Genomic DNA, 19,742 nt, shown 5'->3' on the forward strand with positions numbered 1-19,742 from the left:
GTTTTGACATTGGAGAATGCATCTGAAAAACTGAATGTTTGAATAAGGTGTTAAGTGTGCCTATAAAATTTTTTAGCCAATTTAAAATTTTTGAAGGTTAGATGACTATCTAGATTTTGAATTTTCATTTACTTTTTTTTCTTTACCAACAGGGAGGGCTGCTCCACCCCCGGCACCACCAACCACGCCACCACCAGCACATTAAGAGGTTGCACCCAGACCTCGATGTGCTTTGCCAACAACTCCTCCTGCCAGAGTATCACTTCATGGGTCCAGTGGTGGTCTGAACCTGTGCCTACTGAGAATAGGGCCATAACTGCTATTATTTTTAGAGACTACATGTCACAAAATACAACAGTTATGGGCATAGCCGGACGGTTGAGGTAGCTATCCAGAATATTTGTGCAGTTCTCATAAATATTGAACATTTTCTAGGTCGCCTCTTGCCCCACAGAAATGTGGCTCAGGGGGAGAGTGTGAGTATCCCTCCATTCTCCCCACCCCAGGTCCCCACTGGTGGGGAGCAAGTTGGACAGGCCAGCCCTGCCCCCGAATCAGCTTACAACTATTCAGAATTCAGGGTGCAGTACTGCACCATCGCTAGCAGGTGCACTAGATCCTTTGCCAATGACCCTGGGCCGTTCCTCTGAAGCCACTTTCCTTCTTTCGGTTAAGGATGTACTTAGTTCCTCAGCTTCAAACCCACCTGGCCCATCTGGGAGTTCTGTGGTGAGGCGGCAGGAAAAAAGGGGGAAGGGGCCTGTCCATCATTCTTCACGGACATCCAAATGTTGATTTAGTTTTTTGCCTTCTGTTTGTCTTTTTGTTTTGGTTGTGTGTCGTGTTTCTATGTACAACATTTTTTGATTAATTTAGATTAAAAATGTTAATTACATTTTTAATCAGTAATTCTTTGTAGCATTCACACAAATGTCAGGGCGGGCATACGTTCAGTGCAGTGGTGAGGGGGGACCCCTCCCCTCTCCATAGCAATGCACAGCATAGGGCCGTAACACAGAGAAAGATAGGAGATGTCCTATCTTTTCCCCTTTATGGTGTCGCATGTGTGCTGCACCATATTGCTCTGTGCGGCCATTGCCATCTAAGGGGGACATATGTACGGCCGCAAGCTTCCATATGGTAGAGTGAATGTAGCCTTAAAGGGGTATTCCGGGAATATGAACGTCTGACACAAAAACCCATGATGATATAAATAAATAAATAAATACAGCAATACTCAATTTCATTAGTCACAAAAGGAGCTTAAATAATTTGATTTTATGATTTACAAAATTTATAGCCTCTCTAAAGTAGGTGGAGTTATCACTAAGATGGCCGCCACTGTAAACTACAAGTTCCATGATCCTTTAGTTCTCAGTAACTCCTCCTACCACTTATCTCTCCTACCACCTATCATCTCAGTGATGATGTAACAGGTTTTCTTGCTCTGTTACCATAGTAATGATGTGTAACTGCCATCACCACAGCACTGGCCATACTGAATGCACTGCAACCAACAGACTACAGCCAAACGTAGTGGTGATCACATGACCTGCCCAGGCAGGTACAGGACATGTGATGTGGACATGTGACCAGCAGCCATCTTCTGTCCTGCAACGGACCGCGCGGAGGAAATTAACGGACTGATTAAAGGGCCAGTAGCATTTTAATTCTTCATTACAGTCTATGTCACCAGCATTTTCTGCTAAGGGGAGCAAAATTTTAAATAACAACTAATTACACATTAGCTTATATTTTGAGTGCCCAATTGTATATGAATTATGCTGATTCCTGGAATACCCCTTTAATACTAGCTAAGAATGACATTTTTGGATAATCCTCACAATATCCCTTGGCTTTGCATCTGCTTGGTTTATCAGTGACCATAATGCTTGTTTGCATGGTTGTTTTTTGGTGAATGTCACCTTGCGGTCATTCTTTCATAATGCATGTTAACTTAAATGAATTTCATATGTTGGGAATCTAGTTTGGTTACATTTCAACAGCTTTTTAAGATGTTAACATGAAAATAATGTAATTTCAACATGTTTACATTTTTGTAAACTATGTTTACAATGTATAAGGTTCATTTAAATCTATATAATTTTTAAAATCTCTTCTCAGTTTTTGGAATCCATTTATAAAGGCAGATATGTTGTAGCATTCACACATTTTTTGTGTTAAGTAATTGAAAAATCATTCAAAATTCAGTTACCAAGCAGAAAGGTGTCCCCATACAATCCACTTTGGATCTGGCGATTGAGGCCACAGTACACAAATTGGAAGTCGTCATGAGTGGTGCCAGGATTCTTGGCGACCACATTCATGATGATGATGTCATGGTTGACTGTTACCTGGACCTTGATGGATCGAAACATCTTCCTGTTGCGGTAACACTATTCATCTTGCGCAGGTGGCACCAACACCACATGTGTACAGTCTATGAGATCAATGACGTGTGGCATCCGAGCTATTTGTTCAAACTCTCATGGAAATAACGGCTGAAGCGAAAAACCAAAATGCTCAGCAATGCAGTGCTGGAATGACCCATTAGCCATATAATAAATAGCTGAGACCAGCTTCGTAAGTCCAGGCACAGCTTGTGAGCGTCTTGTTTTAGCCCCAATAGCATCTTCAAGCTTCTCATAGAGGTTTAGAATTGAAGCTTGATCCAGCATAAACTGCTGATACACCTCCTCATCTGAAAAATCAGCAACTTAAAATTCTAAGATGACCAACTAACAGAGATCATTGCTTCTTGCATTTTACAGATAAAATCCAGGCAGGCATCAGTAGCGGCAGAAGCAGGCAGAAGAAAAGCCCCCCATTTGAGCAAGAAGAGCTCGTTGACCTGATTGCAATCTGCGACAAGCGGGGCTACGACCTGCTCCATGAGACTGGAAGCGACAAAGCTAAAAGCAGGATCATGGAGCAGGTCCAAGCCCATCTGCTAGACAAATACAGTCGGTACCATTCAGTCTGGCAATTGGACATCAAAGTAATGCAAGAACGCTTTTTTGAGATTGTCCGAAACTGTTTTGCATAAGGTTAGAAAATACAACTTTGTACTCAAAGTAATGACATGTCTGTGCATTTAGTGATGTTTTCTCTTTTTCCTCCTAGCCGGTCTGGAGAGGGAACTGACCGGGGAGGGGGCCTCTTTTTCTGTTGCTGATGTTGTGTTGTATGTTGGGAACATCATCTGTTTTTGAATAAAAGATGTTGAAAATGTATTATCTCTAAATGTATTAATTTGTATTTTCTTTTCTTTTTTTTCTAACAGGTTTCTTACTGTGGATCCTGTGGGAGAGGGGTTGGTTATCCTGGTGCTGGAACCTGTGGAAGACTCATAGGCAGAGGTCCAGCCACCAGAAATAGCCACCACAGCAGTGGCTGAGGGACATCAGATGTCCATCGGTGAGCAGATCCTTCATGAAATGGAACTGCTCAACTGCAAGATGGACATTCTGATGTCCCAGTTCGAAAGGTTGTTTCACACTCCTTGTTCTTAATATTGTTTTTTGTTGTATATTTCTTTTGAAAAAAGAAATTTAAACAATGGTTGAAAAAAAAGTTAAAGAAAAAAAAAGTTTGAAAAAACACCAAAATCTTTTTTTGAATAAACACAAAAAACAGGCAATGCTGTCTGTAGAGTTGCCTTTTTACCATTATTATCCAAAAAACAAGCTTTGCTGTCTGTAAAGTTGCCTTTTTACCATTATTATCCAAAACACAGGCAACACTGTCTGTAAAGTTGCCTTTTTACCATTATTATCCCAAAAAAATAAAAATGTGTTTTAAAATGTAAGGATTATGCTTTCAAGCAATACTGTGAGATGTATTTCTTAATGTATAACTATTTTACTTTTATGCTTCAATCTAGATAAATGTAATATTTGCATAAATGATTAAATAAATATAGTTTTTTTGCATAAAAAAGACTGTTTATTGCGTAAAATACAGGAAAAAAACAGGGACAGGCAGACACTCATGGGGTTGTGGGTGGCATGGGGACTTAAACACTTGGGGGGAAAGGACAAGGACAGGCAGATACTGGTGGGGGGGGCATGGTGACATAAACACACAGACGCTTTGGGTAAAGACAATTTAAATTATGTAGACAACTTGTTCTTAAGATAACCAAGGTGTCTTTGCTCTGAGTTCACACCATATTCTTGGTATGAACCTTATTACCTTATTATGGGGTGCCGGAGAGCCGGTGTCGTCACCGAGCTCTCGGGCACACTTGCACCTGCACAACTTCAAATTCTTATCGTGGCCGGCTTTGCACGCGAAGTTGCGCAGGCACGAGTGTGACCGAGAGCTCAGTGACGTCACAGGCTCTGCGGCACCTCGTAATAAGGCGCACACACAACTGTGTGCATGGTGGGCCCGGCTATATAGTGGTGTGCCGAAGGGGGGTTTGAATATAACGCTTAAAGGGCACCTACCACCACGATTCTACCTATAAAGGTAGATCGGGTGGTAGGTGGATGTAAGGGACGTGAGGATAGCTCTTTTTAGAGCTAATCCTCACGTCCCCGCTAACTTTTAATAAACTTTATTCCCCTAATATGTAAATTTACTTATGCTACACAGCGCGGATACTCCACGCCCCAGTAGCTACGTTACTCCTCCTACCCTGTGTGTTCGGTGCGCAGCTCCTCGTAGCTGCGCGCCCTCGCCCGACATGCTGGCGTTCTGCGCATGCGCAGTACGCAGGTCAGCGGCTGAGCAGCCACAGCTCCGAGGCCGGAGCTACTGCGCATGCGCAGAGCTCCGGCTTGTCGGATGCTGCGCTCCGCACACACAGGGTAGGAGGAGTAACGTAGCTACTGGGGCGTGGAGTAGCTGCGCTGTGTAGCCTCGTGCCCGGCTACTCCACGCCCCAGTAGCCGCATAAGTAAATTTACATATTAGGGGAATAAAGTTTATTAAAAGTTAGCGGGGACGTGAGGATTAGCTCTAAAAAGAGCTCTCCTCACGTCCCTTACATCCACCTACCACCCGATCTACCTTTATAGGTAGAATCGTGGTGGTAGGTTCCCTTTAAAACTGTTTTACACGGACTACAGCGCTTTATCCAAATAGTGAAGATACGCTCTGGCATCAGCTTACCCGCAGCTGTTGCAAGGTATTTTTGGCTTATAAATGTCATTGTAAAGTGGTAGGTTTCCTTTAAATCAATCACTAAATGCATGATGGCAAAAGTTAACAAGATAATAATAATCTTTATTTATATAGTGCCATCAAATTCCGTATTGCTTTACAAATCAATATACATCTTTCCACCATGCAGCCTCCACAAAAGCAATGTATGTGCTCAGTGGAGGCAAGGGATACATATGTTAAGTGGATACAGTGTTCTGCATCCCTACTGACAGTCCCCCCAAGCAATTATGTCACTCATCGGGGGGAGGAGCAGTGTGGAATGCATGTACATGCCGCTATATCCCTTTAACTGGACACGGAGGGGTGAACATTCATGCCGCCATATCCCTTTAACTGGGCATTTAGGAGTTAACATACATGCCGTGATATCCCTTTAACTAGGCATGGAGGAGTGAGCATACATGCCGCCATATCCTTTTAACTGGCCATTTAGGAGTGAACATACATGCTGCCATATCCCTTTAACTAGTCATTTAGGAGAGAACATACATGCCGCCATATCCCTTTAACTGGGCATGGAGGCGTGAACATACATGCCGCCATATCCCTTTAACTGGCCATTAAGAAGTGAACATACATGTCGTCATATCTCTTTAACTGTGACTGGAGGAGTGAACATACATGCCGCCATATCCCTTTAACTGTCCATTTGGGAGTGTACATACATGCCGTCATATCCCTTTAGCTGTGCATTCTTGATTTGCAAAACCCATATTCTCAAAGTTGGATCCAAACAAAAAAAAAAAAGCTTGCTCTGACTTATACCACTTATAGTTATTGGTGTATAGTGTGAATGGGGCTCGCAACACAATTTGCAAGTTAAATCCTGTGCTCAGTCTGACGGCACGCCCCCTAAATTTGTGTCGCATGGAGATCAGCGCTGCCGCACCACAAAAGGGTCGTGTACGACACAATTGTGGGGCGGACACTTCTTAAATACCTGTTGAAGCAGTGTAATCCCCAGTGGAGGCGTACAGTCCGACAAAAGTGCAGCACAACCCTTATTAATGAGCCCCAATGTGAGCAATTGGGAACGTAAGTGGTAACCAATTGTAAGTCGCTTTTTATGATACAATATAGTGAAAAAGAGAGGAGTGAAATATTCAGAGTGGGCTTCATACACCAGAACAGAATAAAAAGGAGGGGGCAAGGGGGTTTGGAGGGGATAAAATTATAGTATAAATAAAAGATTATATTTTATTGTTGTCTTTGTAATGTTGATGAAATTTTATATGTTTTATATAAATAGACACCAAAGAGGGGTCGAAATGTATGTTTTTGTGAAGGACAAAAAAAAAGAAGAGAATCTCATCTTTCAAATTGTATTCAGTGTGTGATTCTTTGAGCTACAGAACCAGATGTACAGGGATTAAAGGACAAGGATGGGAGTTGGATCTTTATCAGCACCTCACATACCCAACATCTAATGTGATGCTCCTTAGCCTGATTCACTGGCAAAAGATGACACATTTTTAATAGATAAATGGGAAATTTCATATATAAGGGGATTCTAAAAAGGATATTTATTGTACCTGAAGGTGCTGCTAGTTTAGTGTGGTAAAAGTTGGTGAAAGGTTCCCTATAAATTCTGACGGGTTTATATCCCATATGTCGCCGGCCTTGCAGTTTTTAACGATTACTGAAATAATCACTTTTTACCTATATGTTTGGATGTGATATATTGAAATTATGTAAAAAGACAGACCATGATGTCAGTTAAATATGCTTGAATATATTTATGCCATGAATATTGATGCCTTCTGAAAAATTGTATTTTCCTAACATCTGTTAACCTGCATTGACTGTAGCTGTAATAAGTGGTATGAACGAAAGTGGAAGTTGTCTCTTTTTTTGATTTCCCTCGTCTTCCTCTTCACCTTCCTCGTCTTCCTCTCTTTTTCTGTGTTAAATAGACATACATTGAATTAAATATTATTTTGATTTGTCTTTTGTTTAATGTTTAATAATTAACTTATTCCTATTCTTCACCTGCTGGTTTAAAGTGTAGAGATCTGGGAAGGTAACTGATCTGGTGCCAGCAGATTTTATACATACATGTAAATGGGAAAATTTGGTAATGTACTGTAATGAAAATGTGATTAAAACCTTTAAAAAGTGATCAAAATGTTGCAAAGTCCCCAAAATGGTAGCATTAAAAGCATCATAACATTCTGCAAAAAATGACACCATACACAGCTCCATTAGCGTCCATTGGCAGCAAGGGGTTAAAATGCCCCCTATTACCCTTTTTAAAAAGTTTACAAAATGGAGTCGTTCTCTGGGGTGAATGGGTTTCGGGTACCTCAAAGCACCTGAAAGCTGAAATCAGAAACTGTCCTACAAAAGCCCAATACCGTTCCTTCCCATCTATTCCCCGCCATGTGCCCAGACAGTAGGTTACATCCACATATGGGGTGTCCTCGCCCTCGGATGAAACTGCACAATATATTTGTAGATGCATTTTATACTTTTATTTAGCTTAAGAGGCCACATTTTACGGATAAATGAACATATTAATAACTAAATTAAAATTAGAAAATTCCAAATAAAACCAAATAAAAAATTTGTTTTAATTTCTGTAACATACTTAAATGGTTAACAAGCCTGTTATGTGCTGTTTTTAATAGTTTGAGGGGTAACATCATTAGAATTGGGGTTTCTATTAATCTGACCTCAAAAACCCCTATAGAAATAAAATGGTCCCTAAAATGATAAAAAATGTAAAAAAATGCTGTTCAATTTGCAATCTTTCTAGCATTGTAATAAAAGAAAAGGACATATATAAATTTATGCCAACACGGAGCTAAAATATAATGAATGTTAATTTGTAACTAATTTTGGTAGTATCAGTTTGAAAAACTCAACATTTTTAGTTTAAAAAAATAGCAATTTTTTCTATATTTTTGGCAAATTCACCTTTGTTTAGATAAATAAATTTTAAATACTGTATATCAAACAAAATATCCCAGTAACTTGAAGTATAACATGTCACAAAAGTAATTATCTCAAAAACAATAGGGTAAGTTAAAGCATGCTAAAGATATTACCGGATAAATTGACATTAGTCACCATTAGAACAATGGACTCCATAAGTGGCAAATTCGCCTTTTTTTACATAAATAACTGGACATATACAGTGTACATCCTGTGCCATGTATGCTTTCCTTGAACAATCGTTTGAGGGGGAATACTGCTGTGTGGGATGTGTGAAAATTGCTCATCTCTAAGCCCAGATTCTGTCTCTAAATGAGCAAGTTTCAATGCTGCGGGCAATTGACAATATAGTGCAAAATTTGCTGCTCCCGGAGGACAAACTATCTGGGGAAGATGAGTGTGGGGATGGAAGTATGGAGGTGGAGAGTGAGGGGGCAGCTAGTTGGGTAACATGTAGAAAGCGGGGTAGAGGGAAGAGTTGCAGGGAGTCTAGTCCTGATCTGGTGTACCCCAATAAGTTTGCCAGGCTAGCAGATGAGGGGGATATAGGAACAGGGGTAGCAATGCTGCAGCAAGACATGGCCTCTAGCAACCAGGGGACTGTCTGCTTCAGTAAGAAGGGTAATGGGAGCACAGCCAAGGTCAGGCAGGTGCTGGTAGTGGGGGATTCGATTATTAAGGGAACAGACAAAGCAATCTGTCACAAAGACCGTGCATACCGAACAGTTTGTTGTTTCCCGGTGCGTGGGTTTGGCATGTTGCAGATTGGATTGACCGATTACTGGGAGTGGCTGGTGAGGATCCAGCAGTCATGGTCCACATTGGCACCAATGACAAAGAGATAAGTGGAAGGTCCTTAAAATGAGTTCAGGCCATGACTTAGGCCATAAGCTCAAAGATAGTTTTCTCTGAAATACTACCTGTACCATGTGCCACACCAGAAAAGCAGTGGTTGATCAGAGGTAAATAAGTGGCTCAAAAGTTGGTGTAGGAAGGAAGGATTTGGGTTAATGGAGAACTGGGCTGCTGTTGTCTACAGGCTCTACAGTAGGGATGGGCTGCACCTTGATGGGGAGGGTGCAGCTGTTTTGAGGGAACATTTGGAGAAGTGTTTAAACTAGAGACTTGGGGGAGGGCAACTACACTTGTACAGGGCAAGAAGACAGTGTAGATATGGAACTAGGAAGAGTCATGGTACATGGGAGAGGAAGGGGGACTGGGATAAGATCATGGAATGAGAACCAAAGGAATTGGAATAGGGAAAACAATATAAAGTGCATGTACCCAAATGCCAGAAGCCTCACAAACAAAATGGAGGAACTGGAACTCTTGATGTTGGAGCGCAAATATGATATAGTGGGTATCAGCGAGACATGGCTGGACAGTAGCTATGACTGGGCTGTTACTACAGATGTTATAGTCTTTTAGAAATTATCGTATAAATAAAAGTGGGGAGGGGTTTGTTTATATTTGAAATCTTGCCTCAAGCCTGTCCTGCAAGATGTCATCGATGACGCAAATGAAAATGTGAAGTCCCTATGGGTGGAGATAAGGGGAGGGAAAAGAATAATAAAATATTACTAGAGGTGTTATAAGGCTATAATGGAGACAGCAGAGGAACTGCTGATAAGTCAAATAGATGTGTCTTTGACCCCTTCCCAACACACGCCATACTAGTACATGGTCACATAGTCACGGGCTGAGCCCTCTCCATAGCCGGTAAGTCTTTTCTGCATATTGCAGTATGGTGTTTTTTTCCGCCGATCGTCGCCAGCAATGCTGCTGGTGGCTTAAAAAAGATGGTCACCCCCATCTTGCCAAGGATCGTCGCTCCCTGTAACGTCATCTGGGAGCGGCGATCCGTCGCCATGGCAGCCTCGGGTCTTCAGAGGCTGACTCGTATTAAGCCTATCATTACAATGTGCTATGAGCACATTCATAAAATAGGGTTAGAAAACCAAGAAGAAAGCTGGCACAGCGCTATTATGGAGAGAGTCCTCTGGTAAGTTTAAATTGTTTATTTCAAAAACTGTAAAATCGTTTCGGGCGGAACACCCTTTTTCAAGTACAAATGGAAATAGCTAATCGTTGTGCGCTGGATCCATTCAGTGCTGGAGCACCAAAGTACATGACATGTGGGGTGAGTGAACACCGCGCGTATAAAAGCTCAACTGGCGTAAGTGTCGGAGGATGAGCCGGAAGTTTGAATCTCTCGCTTCAGCAACAGGTTGCCTAGGAAACCCGAGATAACTGGAGAAGTTAAACGGGATGCGTCGTGCCAGCTTTCTTCTTGGTTTTCTAACCCCATTTTATGCTTGTGACACCGGTTCAGCCTTTGCATAAAGCGAATACCGGCAAGCTGTTGGGCAGTTTTTGGAGTATCTTTACGCTTGATTTAAGCTATTTAAGGTGAGCGCGATTCTCAGGGGGGTACTGTCCATACCCTCCCTCTCTATACATATCCCTCGGATATTTTTATTTCAATTTAATTTACTTTTTCCCATTTATCCTACGATTATACACGAGGCGCCGTCCTCTTGTTTTGCCTCTCCATTTTTTGTTTTCGTTATAGTATTTGTCTATGAGCACATTGTAATGAGTGAGGAGGAAAATCCCCATATACTGCCATACTGTAGTTAGGATCGATCAGCCAACCTAGGGTTAAAGTACCCTAGGGAGTCTGAAAAATTGTAAAAATAAAAAAAAGTAAAAAAAAAATTATAATAAAAAAACCTAAAAATTCAAATCACCCCCCTTTCCCTAGAACTGATATAAATATTAATAAACAGTAAAAATCATAAACATATTAGGTATCGCGGTGTCCATAAATGCCCGATCTATCAAAATATAATAACCTTTTTTTACTGCATTTAACCCCGTAATGGAAAATAGCAGCCAAAGTCAAAAATGGCACTTTAGTGATCAAAAGGTCCCACAGTCCTAAAAATGACAGCAATGAAAACATCATAAAAAGTCTCAAACAAATGACACCACCCACAGCTCCGTTCATCAAAGTATGAAAAAGTTATTAGCACTAGAATATCGCAAAATCAAAAAAAAATTTTGTACAGGAGGTTTTAATTTTTGTAAATGTAAGAAAACATTATAAAACCTATACAAATTTGGTATCCCTGTGATTGTACCCAACCAAAGAATAAAGTAGACATGTTATTTTTGGCGCACAGTGAAAGCCGGAATTTTTTTGAATTTTTTTCCCGCTTCCCAGTACATGACATGGAAAATTAAATACCATCACTATGAAGTGCAATTTGTTATGCAGAAAACAAGCCCTCACTGAGCTATTTACGTGGAAAAATAAAAAGGTTATCGATTTTTGAAGGTATATATAGACTGGGGGTCAGAAACCTGCAGGTCCTTCAAAGGTAGCAGGTTTTTATCAAATACAAAATACAATTACCTGTCGAAACTAGTCCTGAAGCCAACAAGAGGGGGGGGGGGGCACTGCTGGACCTTATACTAACCAACAGACATGACTGGGTTTAGCTTTACTAAGATGGTTAATAGAGGGGCAACAAACGCTCTAAACTTCAGTAGGGCACATTTTCAGCAGCTGAGGGAGGACCTTATAGACATAAACTGGGACAATGTTCTCAAAAACAAAAGCACACAAAAAAAGGGACATTTTCACAAATATTCTAAAATCAAGGCCAGAAACACATACCATATGGGAAAAATCCTGTCATCAGGTTTTCTCCATTAAAGAAATCTACCATTTGATTTGATGCATTATGATGCAACCTTGAGAATGCTGTAGCTACACTCATGCAGAAACATATCTTGTTTAATACCTGAGTTGAGTGGTTTTGCTGAAAAAACTATTCTAAATTTCAGGACCTTGGGAAAGCTGAATCCACATTACACACAAGCTTTCCGAACAGACAGGACTAATCAACATGAGCTGGCTCACTCATACACTGGGTGATGGTGCAGCAATTGATTATTCTGCCTGGCAGGGAGAACAGTGATTACATCATTCTCTGGTGCAGTGCATAAGCAATGTGAAAGGAAAAGCGCAGAGCCCAGGCACAGAAGTGACAGAGATTTATTATCATAATTTTAAATTGTTTATTCAGCAAAACCACTCAGCTCAGGGATTAAACAAGATATGATTCTGCACATGTTATATTGGGTACAGTTTTGGGCATTAATGCAAGAAAAGAACATATTAGAACTTGAACGGGTGCAGAGGAGAGCAACCAAGATTATTAGGGGAATGGGGGGGGGGGGACTAGAATACAATGACAGATTACAAAATTTGGGATTATTCAGTTTAAAAAAAAACGTCTCAGGGGAGACCCGATTACAATGTACAAATACCTGAACGGGCAGTACAAGGATCTCTCCAAAGATCTTTTGATACAAAGGGGCATCCTCTACGCCTCCTGAAGGAGAGGCAGTACTACCATCGACATAGACAGGGATTCTTTACTATAAGAGCAGTGAGAATATGGTGGACTCTATGCACATGTTCAAGAGAGGCCTGGATGCCTTTCTGGAGAGCAAAAATATCACAGGTTATGGGGAAAAAACATTTGTTTTATTATTAATGGTTGGACTTAATCGACTTGCATTTCATGAAAAGAATCCGACCACAGTCAGAAGATTTACGGTTGGATCCAGGGGCAAACAAAAGTGTGTACACTAGGACTGATAGAGACAGGTTGGAATTATATTTGTGAAATTCTGTATTTTTGTTAATAACAGTGAATTAGAGAATGTGTTGTTTTGTTATGTATATTTACGAAATTTTGTCTTCATGGGAATACATACCCCTTTAATAAATGCAGGTGCAACATGTCAGATATCCCTGTGTCCCAAAATGTGTGATAGCACCCATATGTCCAAACTGACACTTTTTTGCCATTTCCCAAAACATAAAAATGTAAACAAATTGTGATCAAAAGGTTGTACTGTTCCCAAAATTGTATCAATGAAACGTCAGCATAAAAATGACATCTAATAATAATTTGCTTCAGAATAGCTATTGACCTCAGGAATTATCTTCAACAAGTCAAACATAGCCAATGTCTCCCTAAACGTGCTTATTCCTGACATAGTGGGGTAGATTTATCAAGCTTTCTGAAAGTCAGAATATTTCTAGTTGCCCATAGCAACCAATCACAGCTCAGCTTTCATTTTACCAGTGCTCATGAATATTTTAAAGGGGAGCTGTGATTGGTTGCCATTGGCAACTAGAAATATTCTCGCTTTCAAACAGCTTGATAAATCTGCCCAGGTCTCAGCTGCTGAGAAAACACTCTCCTTGTGATTCTGTGAAATTTTAGCTAGATCTGAGTTATAGATTTTTATACAAAATAGCGTGGGGCTTATTATAAAGACTTCTGTGGGATCATAGTATCATAGTATATATGGCTGGAAAGAGACGCAATTCCATCAAGTCCAACCTTTAAGAATTAATTAAATGTTTTATCCCCATAACCCGTGATATTTTTTCTCTCCAGAAAGGCATCCAGGCCTCTCTTGAACATGTACATAGAGTCCGCCATAACAACCTCCATAGTCTCACTTCTCTTACAGTAAAGAACCTTTGTCTATGTTGATGGTAGAATCGTCTCTCCTCTAGGCGTAGAGGATGCCCCCTTGTCCTGGTCTCAGGCCTTGGTATAAGAAGATCTTTGGAGAGATCCTTGTACTGTTTGTTCAGGTATTTGTACATTGTAATGAGGTCTCACCTGAGATGTCTATTTTTTAAACTAAATAACCCCAAATTTTGTAATCTGTAATTGTATTCTAATCCCCCCATTCCCCTAATCTTGGTTGCTCTCCTCTGCACCCATTCCAGCTCTACTATGTCCTTTTTACACACTGGTGCCCAAAACTGTACACAATATTCCATGTGTGGTCTGACCAGGGATTTGTATAAGGGCAAAACTATGTCTTTATCATGAGAATCTATTCCTCTCTTGATACATCCCATAATTTTATTTGCTTAAGAACAGCCGTCTGGCTCTGGTCACTAAAATTAAGTGTACCCTCCACCAATATCCCCAAGTCCTTTTCAGCTCCAATTTTACCAAGTAATTGACTGTTTAGAACATAATTATACTTTTTGTTTCCATGGCCCAAGACACTAAGTTTAATGGTGGAAACCTGATGACAGGATCCCATAAAAAAAAAATAAAAAGCAAAAAAAAAAAATATATTTTTTTTGCTTAATTAAGATAATTTTCTGGTGACATATCTTCCTTCTTTAGCATAAAATATGAATACTTACTCATTTTCACAAATGGAGAGAGAAACCATTCCAAGAAAGAGTACCAGAAACAGGCATTTCTTTGTGAAGGTCATCTTTAGTCTGTCAAAAATAATGAAAAGTGAACAAAAATGTGCACCATTTTCTTTGATTTTACTCTATTAATATGAGCGGAAGTTAAAATTTGTCACACATCAATATCAACTTCTTATTTATTTAAGCAAGGAAAAGACAGATGCTATAGGCTAAATAGATAAACTTTATTTATAATGAATCAAACAAAGAGATTAAAAACAATTAAAATTCCAATGCTAAGGGAAAACCAATCTAAGATCCCCCAGATTCCAGTCCCGATATAGAATTCCTGTGTCAAATACAGAAAATGATAATAGGAAAATAATGAAGCATCAATGACATACTAAGTACAAGTGAAATCCATATTACCAGAAAAAGATGCAGGGCTGGGGGAGCCGGGAGATCATGTGTACCCCACGCGTATCGCCAGTCACGCAGGCTTCCTCAGGGGACAATGGGTGAGGACAACTCACCTCCTTAAATATTGATCTGCTCTGTCAGAGCACGGACGCCAAATAGTAAAAAACACCCACTTCCGGTAAAAAAGCCAGAAGTGAGGTACGTGAACCGCATCAGGTGCTGTGTGGAACGCATCATGCGTTCCAAGGTGGTCACGTGAACGCATGAACACGGTAAGACTACCGATAGTCATATCAAAAATCCAAAATAGTTAATAGAGTTGCGGTAATTCTATAAGAACAGAATCTATAATTTGTGGTATTAAATGTGCAAGATGATCAGAAAGATAAATAAATAAATAACATGTGTCTTATGGCAAGCACAGACTGAGTGGATCGTAAGTATTTCTTTGTTTTGACTGTGAGTGCTGACTGTGTTGGAAATATATATTAGATAATTCAACCAATTATTGGGTGAATAGATATCAAAAATTAATTAATTAATACAAACTAGGTATATACTTCATTGTGGATAACAGCTGATGGAATATACAAAAGTGCAATGTGCAATAAATATAAGATTTAAAAGATAAGTCTAAACACAGATAAATGTAGAATAAATCCTGAAGCGGAAGACTATAGAGTATTGACGTTTCCATATAGTTGGTGAATACAGAAAGTAAACACGACAACCTACAGACATTTTCTGGAGGTAGAACAAACCTACCAAATACTGCATCGTGCTAAAAAAAGGGTACACAAAGAAAAAAAGAAAGAAAAATTGCACAATATGAGGGAAACCAAGTAAGAAAATAATACAGTGTTGATAGTAAATTTTTGGTAAGAAAACCAATAAAGTGCTAAGGTGCTAAAAGCCATATAGGAACAAACAATGATCCCGGATGGCTAAGTAATAAATTTGATAATGAATACGTGCTTTTATGAATGTGAACAATATTGTATAAATAAAAAAAAAATGCATGATGCAATAATATGCCAGGCAAATATTGCAAGAGGCGAAGTCAGACTGGATTAAACTTAATCCAGAGAGAAAAATATTCATAATAATTGGTAAAGTGCCTCACCCATTGTCCCCTGAGGAAGCCTGCGTGACGGGCGATACGCGTGGGGTACACATGATCTCCCGGCTCCCCCAGCCCTGCATATTTTTCTGGTAATATGGATTTCACTTGTACTTAGTATGTCATTGATGCTTCATTATTTTCCTATTATCATTTTCTGTATTTGACACACGAATTCTATATCGGGGCTGGAATCTGGGGGATCTTAGATTGGTTTTCCCTTAGCATGGGAATTTTAATTGTTTTTAATCTCTTTGTTTGATTCATTATAAATAAAGTTTATCTATTAAGCCTATAGCATCTGTCTTTTCTTTGCTTAACTAAATTCCAATGAAATTCCACTGAAACAATGCATTTTTGTGACCCATTGTTTGCGAAATAACACATTCAACTTCTTATTCAACATGTAAATGTTCAATTGGTGTACATTTTTTCATCCACAGCATGTTTATTTTCTAAAGTAGAATCAATCTGGATTTTCATCAAGTGAATTAGAGACTTCAAAATTTGCATGTCATTATGCACATTATAGGAGTTATGCACAGAAAATCATCACCAATATGTGACATCTTTTAAATACACATTGATGCAAATCTTCATGTACTGTAGTTTCCAATCATCGAGATCCTTGTCGTCCGTTACCCTTTGCAAAACAAGTTAAATCCCACGCTCAGTCCTAATTACACCGATCATCTGACTGCACGGCCCCCAATTTCTGTCGCATGTAAGCCAGCTGGCCAAAATCCAATTGCGTTTGACATAATGCCAGCGCAGACCACTGTTAAATGCCTGTCAAAAAAGTTGGAAAGTCCTGCCATCCAGAGGTCTGTACCTGTGTCCACCTCCGGTGGTCTGTCCGTGTGGTTCCTACTTCGGTGATCCGTCCCTGTGAATCCTGTGCCATCCTGTGGTTCCTGTTTCCTGCTTCCCTCACTAGGGTGTGCGCGCGTCGGCTCCTTAAGATTTACAGGGCCAGTGGCTAATCCGGCTCGCACTTATAATCCGGCACCTGCCTTCACTCACTGCTGGATCTTCAAGTCATTATCCCTGAATTTAAAGCCCTCCTGTGTTTCCTATTGTTCCTTGCGTTCCAGCGTTCCCAGGATCCCTCCATGTGTCTGTACTCCAGTGTTCCTTCGAGTTCCTGTGTTCCTGTGGTGGTCCTGTATTCCTGTGGCAGTCCTGTATTCCTGTGGTGGTCCTCTTTTTCTGTGGCGTTCCTGTAGCCTAGAACTGAACCTATCAAAGACCAAGGAGATGGTAATTAGTTTCCGAAAAGAACGGGATAATGATGGTGAACCTACAAAGATTAGGGGTGTCGCAGTGGAACGTGTCACCAACTATAAGTATCTGGGCGTCTATCTGGATGATAAGTTATTGTGGCATATTAATTCAGAGAAATTGTATAAAAAGGCGTCTGGGAGACTGTACTTTTTGAGAACGCTTAGGTCTTTTGATGTGGACCGTAGGATGTTGTTGTCCTTTTACCAGTCTGTAATTGGAAGTGTTTTATTCTATGCGGTGGTATGTTGGGGAAACAATGTTCGCACCACGGACCTAAACAAGTTTAAGAAACTGGTTAGGAAGGTGAACTCAATTGTTGGAACTCAGACAGAGGATTGGGAGTCAGTCTTGTGTGCACGTATGCTCTCCAAATTTAAGTCCATTTTAGGGAACGAGAAAAACCCATTACATAATATACTGATGGGCCAGCGTAGTTCCTTTAGTGAACGGTTTCTGCATATTAAATGTAGAACGAATCGTTTTAAAAACTCTTTTATACCTAGGGCAATTGCATTAGTTAATTTGGGCAAGTAATTATATTCTTAACTTCGGTGCTTTTCCCTTTTTTACTGTTTTTTTTAAGAAGTTTCTTATTACTTGTTTGTATATGTGTGTTAGTACATGTATGTTAGTATCTTACCTGTATGTATATGTATAATTATGATCATGAATGGAGGTGTTGTTGCTGTCGTTGTGACAAGATCAATTTCCCCTATGGGGACAATAAAGCATTCTATTCTATTCTATTCTAGTCCTGTGGTGATGCTGTATTCCTGTGGTGATGCTGTATTCCTGTGGTGGTGCTGTATTCCTGTGGTGGTCCAGCCATCCCGAGCTCCTGCTGTCCTGAGGTCCTGCCATCCTGCCGAGTTCCTGCCGAGGTCCTGCCATCCTGAGGTCTGTTCCTGTATCCAGCTCTGGTGATCCATCCGGTGATCCGTCCCTGTGGTTCCTGTGCCATCCTGTGTTTCTGTTTCCTGCTTCCCTACCTTGGCTCTCACCACGGGCCTAGTTGCACATGTGGAATGACCTGGTGTCACCCAGGGGCCACTTAGACTCCGGTCCCGGGTTGCGGCTAGTACCATCATCCCCTGCAGTAGTCCAGAGGGCCCACAGACTCTTCCCATAGAGACTTTTTCCTACACTTTTTCCTATATAGAGAGAGAGATGAGACAGATCAGACATGAGAGATGATGAGATCCAGGAGATCTATATCACACATGCCATTCTCAGCTCGACTATCACAGCCATAACGTCAGCTCTGCTGTGCGACTATAGAAAAACAACTACTACTGCACAAGAGGACTTGCTACTGACAGAACCATTGTTCCGGAGTCATCTGAGGGAAGCCCAACATCTAAATGCGTACAGGATGCTACTCTGACCCCACTGGATGTATCAGCTTCTCCGATGGCCCCACTCTGAGCTATCCTTCATAAAGCGAATAAATGGGCCTGACTCTGCTTCTACACTAGTGGGTCCCCCTGTTACTATCCCCTTGATGAAACGGCTCCTTGAGGACTTGCAAACTAATATCTCTAGAGAGCTCCAACAAGTTAACTACACCATTAAAGTTGAGATGGAATTACTAGGAGACAAAACGTTGCATATAGTGAACGAAAAGCAAGAAGCAAGCTACATAATGACAGCAGTGGTTCCCCTTATAGACTGTTGTAGGACTATAGGTTCTAATTATTATTTCAATGCTCTTTTACTTTGCAGGTTCAGTTTTACATGCCATAGGTCAATTGCATGCATGTTTATTACGGTCTCTGACCATCTATCTTATATAGTCACCATGTTTGTTCAGGTTTATAGTTTTTTTCTGCTGGTATGTCTTTTTTGCATCTCTTTGCATCCCTGTGCATCTCTTTGCATCCCTATGCCCACTCTGTCATTGAGTATATTTACGCTCTGCCATCAAGGCTGGGGGGTACCACCTTGCTCTATAATGTTCAGCATTACCCTGCTCTTTTTATCATGCACTACTAAGTTTATTCAGATACACTCTCTTAATTTAGGGGCTAAACTCCCCTTCGGTCTGGCAGAAGGCTCGCCAGTCTCATACTGAAATCCTCTATCTTCAAGAGACTAGATTAAACCCAGAGGACTTCCCAAGACTTAAAAATAAATACTTCCCAATCTTAACTCTTAACCTTTAACCCCTTAATGACCGCCCTATCGGGAATCTACGTCGGTCATTAAGGGTACTTCTTCTGACGCGATGCCTTTCTACGGATTTCGGGACATCGGGTCAGTATAGTGCCGGTGTCGGGCTGTGATATCACAGCCCAGACCCGGCACTAACACCTGGGATAGGAAAAACTCAGATCCCGGGTGTTTAACCCCTTACACGCCGCGGTCAAACATGACCGCGGCGTGCAAGTGTGTCCCCCGTGGATCGGACCCCCCCCCCGGTGTGCTTACCGGGGGATCCGATCCCTCCTGCCGCTGCCCCGGATCCCGACGAGTGACCCGAGGCTGTCGGCTCCTCTTCTCGCCTTCCTGGCAGGACCCGGCTGTAAGTAACTGAGCATGCGCGGCATGCTCAGTTACTTACAC

General features: G+C 40.9%; 1 protein-coding gene across 7 annotated transcripts in view; it reads right to left on the minus strand.

Annotated features, from left to right (window-relative positions):
• Nucleotides 1-19,742, minus strand: part of TSHB (thyroid stimulating hormone subunit beta) — a 132,217-nt gene that overhangs the window by 99,819 nt on the left and 12,656 nt on the right. Inside the window, exons 1-3 of one of the 7 annotated variants that reach the window (XR_011853322.1) lie at nt 14,890-14,909; nt 14,363-14,443; nt 6,885-7,072 (exon numbers count right to left, since the gene is read on the minus strand). Coding sequence is in view for 3 of the 7 variants with exons in the window: in XM_072137705.1 (XP_071993806.1) it covers nt 14,363-14,443; nt 14,890-15,041 (233 nt within the window). In the remaining 4 variants the exon portion in view is untranslated. Of the gene's footprint in view, nt 1-6,884; nt 7,073-14,362; nt 14,444-14,785; nt 15,043-19,742 lie in introns of those variants that run through there. The other 6 variants (XR_011853321.1, XM_072137705.1, XM_072137706.1 and 3 more) reach the window with 6 other exon arrangements.

Source organism: Engystomops pustulosus, chromosome 2 (assembly GCF_040894005.1).
Source record: "Engystomops pustulosus chromosome 2, aEngPut4.maternal, whole genome shotgun sequence".
NCBI lineage: Eukaryota > Metazoa > Chordata > Amphibia > Anura > Leptodactylidae > Engystomops > Engystomops pustulosus.